This window comes from Rhododendron vialii, chromosome 8a (assembly GCF_030253575.1).
Source record: "Rhododendron vialii isolate Sample 1 chromosome 8a, ASM3025357v1".
In the NCBI taxonomy this organism is placed as follows: Eukaryota; Viridiplantae; Streptophyta; class Magnoliopsida; order Ericales; family Ericaceae; genus Rhododendron; species Rhododendron vialii.
In genome coordinates this window covers 10,063,231-10,074,768 of record NC_080564.1, presented here as the reverse complement: position 1 = coordinate 10,074,768, position 11,538 = coordinate 10,063,231, and the positions used below count along the sequence as shown (strand labels likewise).

The window sequence follows — 11,538 nt, the reverse complement described above, 5'->3', positions numbered from 1 at the left end:
TGATGGCCAAGCTGCTGCTCTGATCAGGTAGAGAGGTAGTTAATTATGCACAGATTTACTTGAATTGACAAAAGTGGAATAGGACTATTTGTTGACGGTATACGATAGTATCGTGCTTGTACTTGCATAATGTTGTCTTGAATTTCGCGGAACAGCTTGTGTCATTATTGTAGCATGGTTTATTGGGATTGGGGGACCAGCAGGGCCAGCATAGGTGCTGGCCCAACGAAACGGCACCGTTTGGCTCCTTCCCTTTTATTATTGCTTATTCCATGTTTGGTACTGCCAGTTTTGAGATGGAATGATTGGTAATGCTTCTATTTATGATGGATGTGTAATTTAAGGATGAGGGGTGGTATTTTCTTTTGGACAAGAAGTTGGAAATGCTGAGTAAATATGCTTTCTTTCCACTGTTATCTGTTACACGGTCTTGGGTAGAATTCAACACCAAAAGTTGGCTATTGGAGTAAGGGTATCCTCGTGTGTGTGTACTTCATATTATTTTGGTACCCAGGCGATCTGGGACTTCGCTTCACACTCTCCCTCACACGCATTGGGCTCACTTGGCACTACTTGCCGCGTGCAGGCTAGAGACATGCACGCTACCATTCTCAATACTTTGTCACACGGTTTTGTATAGAACTCAATCTAAAAGCTAGCTATTGAAGTGAGGGTGTCATCATGTTTACATACTTCATATCACTTTGATATCCAGACGATGTGGGACGTCGTTTCATTCTCATGGTATGAAAATTTGTTGGAGAATGAATGTTTGGATTTTCTTTGCAATGCTATAGATACAGACAAAGGTGCATAGAGTCGGACAAAGATGTGTTTGGAACCGTCCGACGCGCATGAGTTTCACACGGTGGAAATGGTGCCCCACACATCGGATGATTCCGAATACCATTCTGTCTATATTTGTGCACTTCCATCTGTGGCCGCAATTTTTTTGCTCCTGTAAAGGATAGTAATTAGTCTACAAATTGCTCATTTCAATGGCGAAACTTTGTTTGGCTGACTGGTTGAGGATGCATTTACCTCTGCTCAGTATTATAAATTCCTTTAAAGAGGTTTACAAGTTACAAGAATGCCTCTTGAAATCTTGATTCCCAATTTCCTAGCTTTAGGCATATGATTGACTTTTGGCAGTAACATGGAGGAGAGCACATGATTGAATATGGCAGAAGTTTTGGATTCACAAAATATTGCTTCCTGTGTTTGTAAACATACTTTGATCCTCTCTAAGTTGTATAAGTACTCCAAAAACATGGAATCACTCCACTAGTTCTCATCATAGACAATAGTTTCAATCATAGGTATTAAGTAATCTTCACAATGTCTGATGAACGAAAATATCATTTCTTATAAATTAGCTTGTTTTTCTTTGAAAGACTAATCTTGGCACTCCCGAAATTCAATTCCCCGTCTTTGTCCATGGATAGAGGCTTGTTTTTCCATGGATAGAGGCTTGTTTTTAAAGCCGATATGCTGCACGAAATTTCGATAGCACTACTTATGCATGAGAAATTTCTTTCTTCGGTAACTACTTATAGTATCATTTTATCAAGGAGAGAAATGGCCCAACAAGTCCAGTTCTGTGGTCACCAGGTACTTGTATTCTCCAGTCCTTCTGTTAAGGTTAGGGACTTCAAAAAGGTCCCATTGAAGTGTACGTTTATTGTTTCAGCACATGTGAGTGTTAGGACCGGTCCACACACACAGTCCCACACCAACAAGGCCAATTTCGTCCCACTCCCAACTTTTTCGACACGCGGCAACGCAATGTGGATCGGTTGTCGATCGTGCAATAAGTGATAGGGCAGTTCATTTTTTGTTTTTGGTCCCTGAATGGGAGTTCTAAGCAACTCTGATGATTGTTATTTAAAGCCACTTTAAGAATTTGGAGTGGCATGCAACACTGCCGACTCGCGGTTGGTCTTCCTTTTTATTTTTATTTTATAAAACTATTTTATAATAATTGATTGTCCAGGCCAGCTTGAGCACACCTCGACTAATTCCGAGGCGTTAAAGTTAAAGACCAAACAAATCTTCTAGTAGACCCGATGTTTGAAACATTTGGCCTCTATAGAATTCAAACAAGCTACATCATAGAGGATAATTTCTTACTTCCTCCGTCCCCAATTAGATGACAATTTTTGATATTCGTGTCAATTTCAATTCCTTATATATTTCAATATGAATCTTAAAAAATATGCAATATGGATTTTGTTTGAAAGTTCTTGATTAGTCATATTATACAAAATTTTCAAACTCATGAAAAATATTTGGAATTGAAAGATATAGGAAACGAAATACACAAATTTCAAAAATTGTCATACTTTTTAAGACGGAGGGAGTATTAGTTTTCTCACTCCGCCAAACTGGACTGTGGTTTGTCTTTGTTTTTGTCGTAAGAAATCCATTTGATGCCATATGCTGGCTTTGAAAAGGACAGATGCGAAATCATTGAAGGGACTTGATATTATTCCTCATAATTAGCAACACTTAATATTCAAGTATATCAACAACTTATAGTTTTTTTTTAATTATTAAATTTATAAGATAAGAGATATCCCAAACACCCAAACGGAATAACAATAATAATCAATCAGTTCATGCCCTTTAGAAAATAAACAAATTCAAGTGATTGGCAAGTGGGCCCTCCCCTTTATCTACTGGTGGAGGTTTGTGGACTGCAGTACGAGTGCAGTTTGCGCATTTTAGGACCTATTATGAGTGCATTTTCATAATCGGCACTGTTTGCATTTTGGAATTCATTGAGAACGTTGGTTGAATACCGATAATTTTTTGCATTTGAAACATTAACCTTAACGAAAAAGAGCTGCCACATCGAACCAATTTTTTTAACAAATGAATGTGGTATGATTATTGGTTTCCGTAGCTGGTAAAGAAGTTGAAGAAGAATGACCGGCGTAAAGGTTTTTATCAAATAACAAGATTGCCACGCGTCTTGGGAGTTAGAAGAGGCCTTGGTGAGTCATTCTTAATAAACTGACATGAATTTTGGCTAACCACGGGGAGGTGGCTTCAATTCTATTCTATATTCAACGACTCATTTTCGAAGCCATTGTAGCCGATGAGAGAAGCTTGTCAGTACTCACTAGCAAGTTGGTCTCTGATTTTTAATAAACTTCATGCTTGATGAAATTTAAAAAGTGAATGTTTCGTGATCAATGTAAGACGTATGTGGGACTCACTTGCATATATATTTTTTGAACGAGAAAAAAAAGATAAGGATTGCAAAATTTCTTTGACAAAATAAGGATTGCAAAAGAATAAAAGACCAGAATAAAGACATCACAACGCGAGAAAATTAAACATCCCAACTAAGTTAAGCAATTCAATATTCACCTCGATAATTTTGAAACTCATTTAATTTCCGATCAAGAGCACATGCAACTCACTATTTGGCTCAACTTAAATTGTTGTGAGAGAGAGAGAGAGAGTGTTTAGTGGTTGTGTAAAGCTAATATGGCAATGCCACCAAGACAGGGCCCGTCCTCAGTTTGGCGAAAATAGGACAACTGTAAAGCCTTGTGATAAGTGTCACTATTTATTTGGCATTTGGCAATAAAAAGACTCCTTTATTTGAGAAATTTTTGGGTGCCGGGTGGTACCACGTCACCCGGCTACTCGAGCGCCACATTTGAGCTGTCCAAAAGTGTATTGGACGGTGTTACCAAATTTTCTGATTTCAGTCCAATCGACGGAGAATGCCAATCAATGGGAAGCTGTTTTGTAATTTTGCTGGAATGTGGTGTATGAAAGGTGGAGTTTGGTTCCCTGTTGTTTTCAGGACTTCTTTAGAAACAAACAATGAAGTGGATGAAATGTGAAAGAAGAATAATAAATGGACTTTATTAATCTCCAAAGTCCAAAGTAGAAGTACAACCGACTAAGATAGTCGAGTGAACGATTACAAGTTACAATTACTCCTTGAAAAGAAAAGATAAAGGCCTGTTGGAGTTGATTGTGTTGTCAAAACTGCCACGATCTCAAGCATAAATAGGTTTGCCCAAGTTTGAATTTAAATCTCCCTCCCAATTCAGGGTGACGGTTTCCTTTCATGCCCTTGTAAATAACTTTCACAAAGAAATTATGCAAATAACTGCCACGAAGAAGCATGAAAACATGTTGCATAACTGTTCCTTTAATCATAGGACAACTGGAAACACACTCTTTTGCTACCTGTGATTCAATCGTCGAAGAAAACAATTGATAATAATCAGTCCACGGAGGAAATAAACTTTATATTTAATTAATCTATATAAACCTTATCATGACTCAATAATCAGATTAATTAATTTAACCATAAGTCTCAGTAATTTTTCAATAGTACCTTCTCATTTATGCCATGTTTCACTCAATCGACGGGGAATATAAGAAATTACAGATATGGTACAAACAAACGGTCCAGATTAAAACACTCTTTCTCCTCTCACCTAAACACTCTCGCTCTCCTCTTTCTCTCTCCAAATCCGAGCCATCCAAAACTGAAATGGACGACCCGGGTGCGCCATGTGGTATCCGCTTGGCACTGAAAATCTTCTCTCTTTTTTTGGTCTACAAAAACCCATCGGTTTAGTGCCTGTCGTAGCCCGTAGAACATCTCTTGTTGGTATCACAACTTCGTTTTCTTCTTCTTTCAAAATTGTTAAGTGGGATAACAGGAGTTGTTACAACATTGGCTGGCCTCACTAAAAGAAACCAATTGATGAGGAGATCGAGACATGTATGATGTTCAAGCTGTGAGTCATCAATCCAACACCATAATAATCATTACCCACGTTTTCCTAGTTTAAGAAGCTCCATCTGCAAATTAAGCCCCTTCCTTTTGAATATCCGGGTTAGCTTGGGCGCACCTCGACTAATTCCGGAACCCGAAAATTAACGATCATGCAAACCTTCCAGTGGCTCCAAAATTTGCGTGTTTGACTTTTGTAAAATTTCAACATGCGATTTTATGGAGAACAAACATTTGTTTGCTTTTTTATATCCACACGACCAAACCCTGTCTGCAAAGCACGTTGATGTGAGTCCATTATGAGAGAGAGAGAGAGAGAGAGAGAGAGAGAGAGAGAGAGAGTTTGTGGGTAACACATGCAGAAGTGCTATTGGAGTAGTATATTATTGATCAGAGTTTGAGTTGAGGACAAGTTTTCGAGAATAATTATAAGTGGTTGCGACTGGTGAGTGAATGTCTCATAGTACTGTACATATAAATAGCCCACTACGAGAAGAGACCGGCCCGCATCGATCTTCTTGTTAACAAATCCAAAGACAGAACAGCCTCACTGATTTGCCTACTTATACTTCTCTTCAACATTATTGCCTCTATCAGTTCTCTGTCCCCACCTTCTCCCCTCTATTATAATTCTATATACATCTTCATAGATATGTGGATTTTTGTGTGTGTGTGTGTGTCTATATATATATATATGTATGTATTCATTGTGTAGTTACTGGAAAGCTTTCTTAAGATTATGAATTCTCACTGATCCCTAGGTTCTACTTGTTGAAATCTCGTTCACTACATTTAGTGCTTGACTATTGCTGCCTTGAATTCACAAACCTTCCGTTTGACACAAGACTAATAAATACGAAAAAAATTTGAATAAAGACAAATCAAAAAGCCCAAAAAAAGGTAAGAGAAACAACACTAGAATGAACTTGATAGTTTTCTATTTTAACTGTTTTTTTAAGTCCATGCCTTGCTTTTACTTCACCAAATGGTCCTCCTGTCCATCAATCTCTACTGGACAAGATCTTGGATGGAGTTGGGAAAAATTTGTTGCTGCACCATGTCCTCCTGTCCCTCTCTCTCTCTCTCCCTCTTTCTTTCAATCAGATCCTCAGCTAGATCTCTTTTTCGTTCAATCTCTATGGACTATGAAATATCCAAGGAGTATTGGTCAATTTATTTATGAGGAGTATTCGATTCATAGTCATGGAGCTAGCACGCATATATCGCACCCCAACACCCTTTAGAATTGTATATAAGTAAGCTTTATGTACGTAGGCGGCCTACATTTTTTGAAAACTCAGGTGTTCGGGTCAGCTTACGCACACCTCGACTAATCATGGAGACTAATTCTATTGTCCGCTTGTGAGAGTCCCAATTAAAACTATAGCAAAAGCTCTGCATAAACTGACCCCAAAAGATTTGATAGCACTTGAGAGATTTCAAACGTAAAACAAACCACCGATCGCTTTTACATTACTGTGTGTAGATGAATGAATGAAACTGTAATTAGTCAAGTACTTCGCTAGTTCTATGGAAAGTCGGGTCTATAGCCGCCCCTTTCTCTTGTTTCTATCAACAATTTACACTAGAGGCCTCATAAGCTAACTGACTAGGAGATCACACAATGTATAGTAGTAGTACAGTATAAATGATCAAGGCCAAAGAAGAAAAGAACAAACACAGAGTACTTAACATTTGAAATCACCTATTTATAGAAGACAAGATTAAAAAGCATGGTGTGACAAGTTATCTGCAACCCCAACTAGGCTAATCACGTACGATTGGACACTCACTTGGTACTGCGTATGATCTCTCTGGTTGGTTTCTCATACTACAATTGTAACTCTAGCTTCTCTTTCTATTACCCCTCCTTGTAATTTCTTTTTATAATTTGTTGGAGTCAATGTGTGCGCACTATAATTAATTCTAAGGCGGCTTTGAAGTGAACGAGGCAAACTCCAGTGGCCACAAGATTTGAAATGTTTGGACTTGCTGAAATTCAACCTTGCAACCTCTTTGGGCGCAAGCCCTTTGATTGTCGTCTTATGCCACTCGACCAAACCCCATTGAAATTAGAAGACAAAACAAAGAAGACAAGTAGAGACTCCCTACCTTCACAGGAGTTGAAAGACCTGTTGGTGGGAACACATTAAAAAGGGTGACAAATATATAGATAACAATATCTTCCACTTCCTTCACATTATAGATACCCCCATTTCTGTCCATTAAACTCCCACTTGACCTATATATCCTTGTTATAACTCCATAGCCTTCCATTGATTCAACCCTCTATACCCTCATATGATCAACGTATAAAATGGTCTTCCAAAAGGAGGAAGAAGGTCATGAATCAGAAACACATGTCGACCATGATCATGATCAAACAGATCCACAACTTGATAATTTAGGTGATTGGTTGAGTCTATCCCTCAACTCTGGTGATCCCTTGAGTTCTCTAGAGGGTTGTAGCAATTCAAAACCGGCGAAAAACAAGTTATTTTCATGCAATTTCTGCATGAGGAAGTTCTTCAGCTCACAAGCGTTGGGAGGTCACCAGAACGCACACAAAAGAGAAAGAGGAGCAAATAGAAGGTTCCAGTCCCAGAGGATCCAGTCAGCTGCCACTGGAGTTCCGTTCATTTCTCCAGTGGCCGCTAGGTCTCTGGGTGTCCAGCCCCACTCGCTTGTGCACAAGCCAAGCAGAGGAGAGACTTCTGTGGTGGCAAGATTTAGCGATGCTCTTGCCACCACAGGGATGATGGGGCTGGGTTGGGCACCTTTTGAAGAAGCAATAGAGGTGTGGCCGGGCAGTTTTCGGATGGAAAAACTGCCTGAGCTATCCTTTGATCCGAAAAATCTTGATTTGAATCTAGGATTGTGATATATGCGTCATAATTTTCGTACCAGCAGATTTGGGATTACTTAAACTTGATGTTTGTTGCTACAAAAAATTTGCATTTTGGTTGTTCTGATTGGAGAAATTCTGTGAGTGGAAACCATCAAGAGTCTTGAATTTGAAGCTGTTAGTAAATGGGTTGGTTTGGACCGGATCCAACCCACATGTGTCGTCCACATGGATTATGTGATTGGGTTGGTTAAGAAAAATGAGATAGAGTACTCCTTATCTCTATCTGTTACGAGAGTTTAAAGTATAATAGATTGTTTTTATTTATTAGGAGACTTCAAACTAACAGATAGTTTAAAGTATAATAAACTATTTTTATCTATTAGGAGACTTCAAATTATTTTTATCTATTAGGAGACTTCAAACTAACAGATAGTTTAAAGTACGTATAATAGATTAGTTTTATCTATTACAAGACTTCAAACTCTTGGATCAGATATTTGAAACACACACTAGAAGCAATTATTAGACTTCTATCTCCCCATTCTCCTCAAAAGATAATCATCAGTAAAATATCTTCTCTCCAGGTTTTTTATCTAAGAACCCTAGGATTTGTGGTGTGGATATTAAGAGTATACTCTAGTAGTCTTCTCTACTCGGCGAGATTAGAAGATGGTGTTTGTATTCGTGTTCCAATTCTTGTTCGTGTTCACGGTTTATGCTTGTAGAGCGGGTCTCGGTTTATTGATCTTGGAAAGCTCAAAGTATTCCGCTGCACTTCATTATTTAAGTCTTATGAGATATACATGCTTTCGATAGATTTAACGGAAGCTGATAAAGCACAAATTTTGTTAGGGCGACAACCAGGAAAGGAAACCAGATGGAGTAAAGAATATATTGGAGAGAAAACTGCGAGAAGTAATTCAATGTGTGTTGCTCTACACCATTTCTACTGTCTCTTTCTTTCTACTTATTTCTTTTGAGTTTGTGAATCCTGATTCGGTCTAGTTGCTCCCCTGATACATATATAGTTGAAAATTATCCAGTCAGAAAAACCATGTAAATCTCTGTATTGTGCTTCCACTGTTTGTTGCTTGATTATAGTGCAATTGGGTGTGGCTGCGGGTCGAATTCGCAACATGGCAGATGCTAGTAAAAGAGTTTGGGCGATTTATAAGGGGTCTCTGACGTCTAAATATAGCTCCAAAGTCTTCTTCAAAATGGTCCCTTTGCTATCGTTCTTTTTCTTGAAAAATATTCACGAATCAATTTTCATAAAATATGTACACTTCTAGACCTTCCTCAATAACTATTCAGTGGTTCAATTCAAACATGAGGCGGCAATTTTCTACCGTTATTGCAAAGCAAAGAGATTTACAGCGATTGAATTATTTTTTGTAACTCAGGTGTCGGCAACCAAGTTGCTCGGTAAAATGTTGTTGGGTATTGACAGGGTCGGGTAGGCCAGGGAAGCACGTGCTTTGGGAGTCCAAAAAATGTTAAAAACGAGGGCCCCCAAAATTCTAGAATTCCTATATATATGTAATTATGGTCCAATTTTTTTTTTTTGCATTGAGTCTCCTTTACACAAAATAAGCCCAATTGAAATTTAGAAGCCACAAAATAGGCCCAAACGGTAGAATTACTCATTAAAAACACTTGGGCGATCACAAAAAAGAGAGAGAAAAGAAACGCCTGAGGAGTTGAGGACTATGGAGACTTAATTAATTAGTACGTTTGCAGCAAAAAGTGCGAGAAAACTAATTTTCAAATGATGAATTTTAAGATATTGTAATAGTTGCATTTTTTTTTCTTTTTGGATAACATGCTTCTATTTCGTAATAGTAAATCTTTTGTAATGGTTTTTTTTATGAGACTTTTTGTAGACCACTTTTGTATGAAAAATATAGGGAGGCCTCATTTAAGAGGTTCGCTTCCGACTTCCAAAAATTTATGAGCTGGCCTTGGGTATCTGCAACAAAGTTGCTGTGTCCAACTTACTTGCACCTCGACTAATCCGGAAACCAATCCCACCACCCGCTTGCGGAGTTCCGACTGCATTATTAATTTCTGTTTGGTGTGGGATAGTCGATGCTTCAATAGCAATAATAACATTCCCTTTTTGCACGGGCATAACAACTGTTTATGTTTTCTGGCAGCATTTCTGCGCGATTTGTTTGAAAAACAAAGGGCTCCGTCGGTCAGTTAAGTTCGTGAGCTTGAGTTTCCTTCGAGTGGCGTACAAAAATGTTAGTACTATTCAATTATGGGAAGGATTTGGCAGCTTCATATATTCTTTGAGTTGAAAGTTGATACCCGAATAAAATCCCCAATTCCGCTATTAAAACTTAGAAATTGGCCTGATTGCCCAGTCGTCACCACTACCACTCATGGCATGGCTATAGATGACTGCGAAACTCTAGTTTCGCCGTTAGCCCCAAGCATAGCCCTCACTAGAGAGAGTAGTGCTGATCGAACGAAGAAGGCAAAATCCGACGTTGCGGAATTCACGAGAGACTAGTTAGCGTACTAGTTCAAACGAGATAAACAACTCGTCGCAACGAGCAAATCTTGCGCACAAGAAAGAAAGAGAGAATCTCTGAATATTATTGATCAAAAAGCTTAAAAGTTTTTTAATTGAATAGGTTACAGCTCTTTTTATAAGACCCTAACCCTAGAAATCCTACTGTAAAAGAAATAATAAATCATGCCAAAACAAGCGGCATTAAATAAAAGATATTTCCTAATTAATTAAAATAAAATCCTAATTCTTGTAGACCAAGAATCCTAATAAAAGTAAAAATCAAAATTAAACTGAATACGGAAAGTTAATAATTCTAACCTAAACGGAAATATTCCTAATCAAAATCTTATTCTAAAACAATAAAAAAAAAATACAAAAACTCTCCATTTTTGTCCTACATCAGTCTCCTTTTCTTCAAAAGAACTCGACCTCGAGTTCTCGTTAAGAATCTGCCATCTTCCATGCCAAATAAACAGATACTTAGAATACTTCAATTCCTTCCTTAACTTGAAATAAAACTTCAAGAAAAAGTGTACTTGCAAAGATTGTTTCTCAGCATGCTTTAACTTGTTGACAAAATTCACTAGATGAATGTTGAGAACCCAATCAAATTGCTGCACTCCAAGAAAATCAACTAGAACCTTATGCTGAAGTTGCTGATTCTCTAGATTTTGATTTATTATAGAGTTGGTTGGCATTCTTGTGTTAGAAAATCGGATTTCAGCAACAGCCATATTTTCTTGTAGTGTTGTAGTCAACTCCATTGTGGGTGATTCTTCAAGTCCAAACTCACAAACCTCCAATGCAATATTATTTTGGTCCTCCGCAGCCTCATCTGAAATAATTTCAATATTCTCTTGCACACAAGTATTGATGCCAATTTCATCTTGATCATGAACTTCAATTTTGCATTCCTCTTTTTCGCTAATATAAAGGTCAACTTTCTCTTTATCATCAGTTTCATTGTACCCATAATGATTGCATTCTACATCGACCTCCATTGTTTCTTCGATATTAGGTTCAACAAATATCACCTTCTCTAGTTTAACTCGATCTCCTTCCTCTTCGGCAATCTCATATCCATCAATACAATTAAGAAGTGTCGAACTTGAAGTTGAAAGAGCATGGCTAGTTTGTTGACTTTCAGAAATTGCTTGGAATTTACTCAAATAACTCGTAACTCTTTGTGAAAAATATTGCAAATCAAAAGTACCTTGGAACATTTGTTTTGACTCAAGTTTTCTTTGGTATTCTTGATACAATTCCTGTCCATGATTTGATTGAAGAAATCTATCATTCATCAATCGTCTCATCCTGGGCCATGTCCTAATGGGTTGTTTATATTGTCGCAATCTATTGGACTGCAATCGTTCCCACCACGTAGAAACATAGCCATATAAT

The 11,538-nt window shown here is 37.9% G+C and overlaps 1 protein-coding gene across 1 annotated transcript; it reads left to right on the top strand.

Annotated features, from left to right (window-relative positions):
• Positions 1-6,695: 6,695 nt before the first annotated feature.
• On the top strand, positions 6,696-7,940 carry LOC131336186 (zinc finger protein 4-like). The gene has a single exon (XM_058371928.1). It carries the CDS (start codon positions 7,086-7,088, stop codon positions 7,647-7,649), a length of 564 nt encoding a protein of 187 aa, XP_058227911.1. The 5' UTR covers positions 6,696-7,085; the 3' UTR covers positions 7,650-7,940.
• The last annotated feature ends 3,598 nt before the right edge of the window (positions 7,941-11,538 follow it).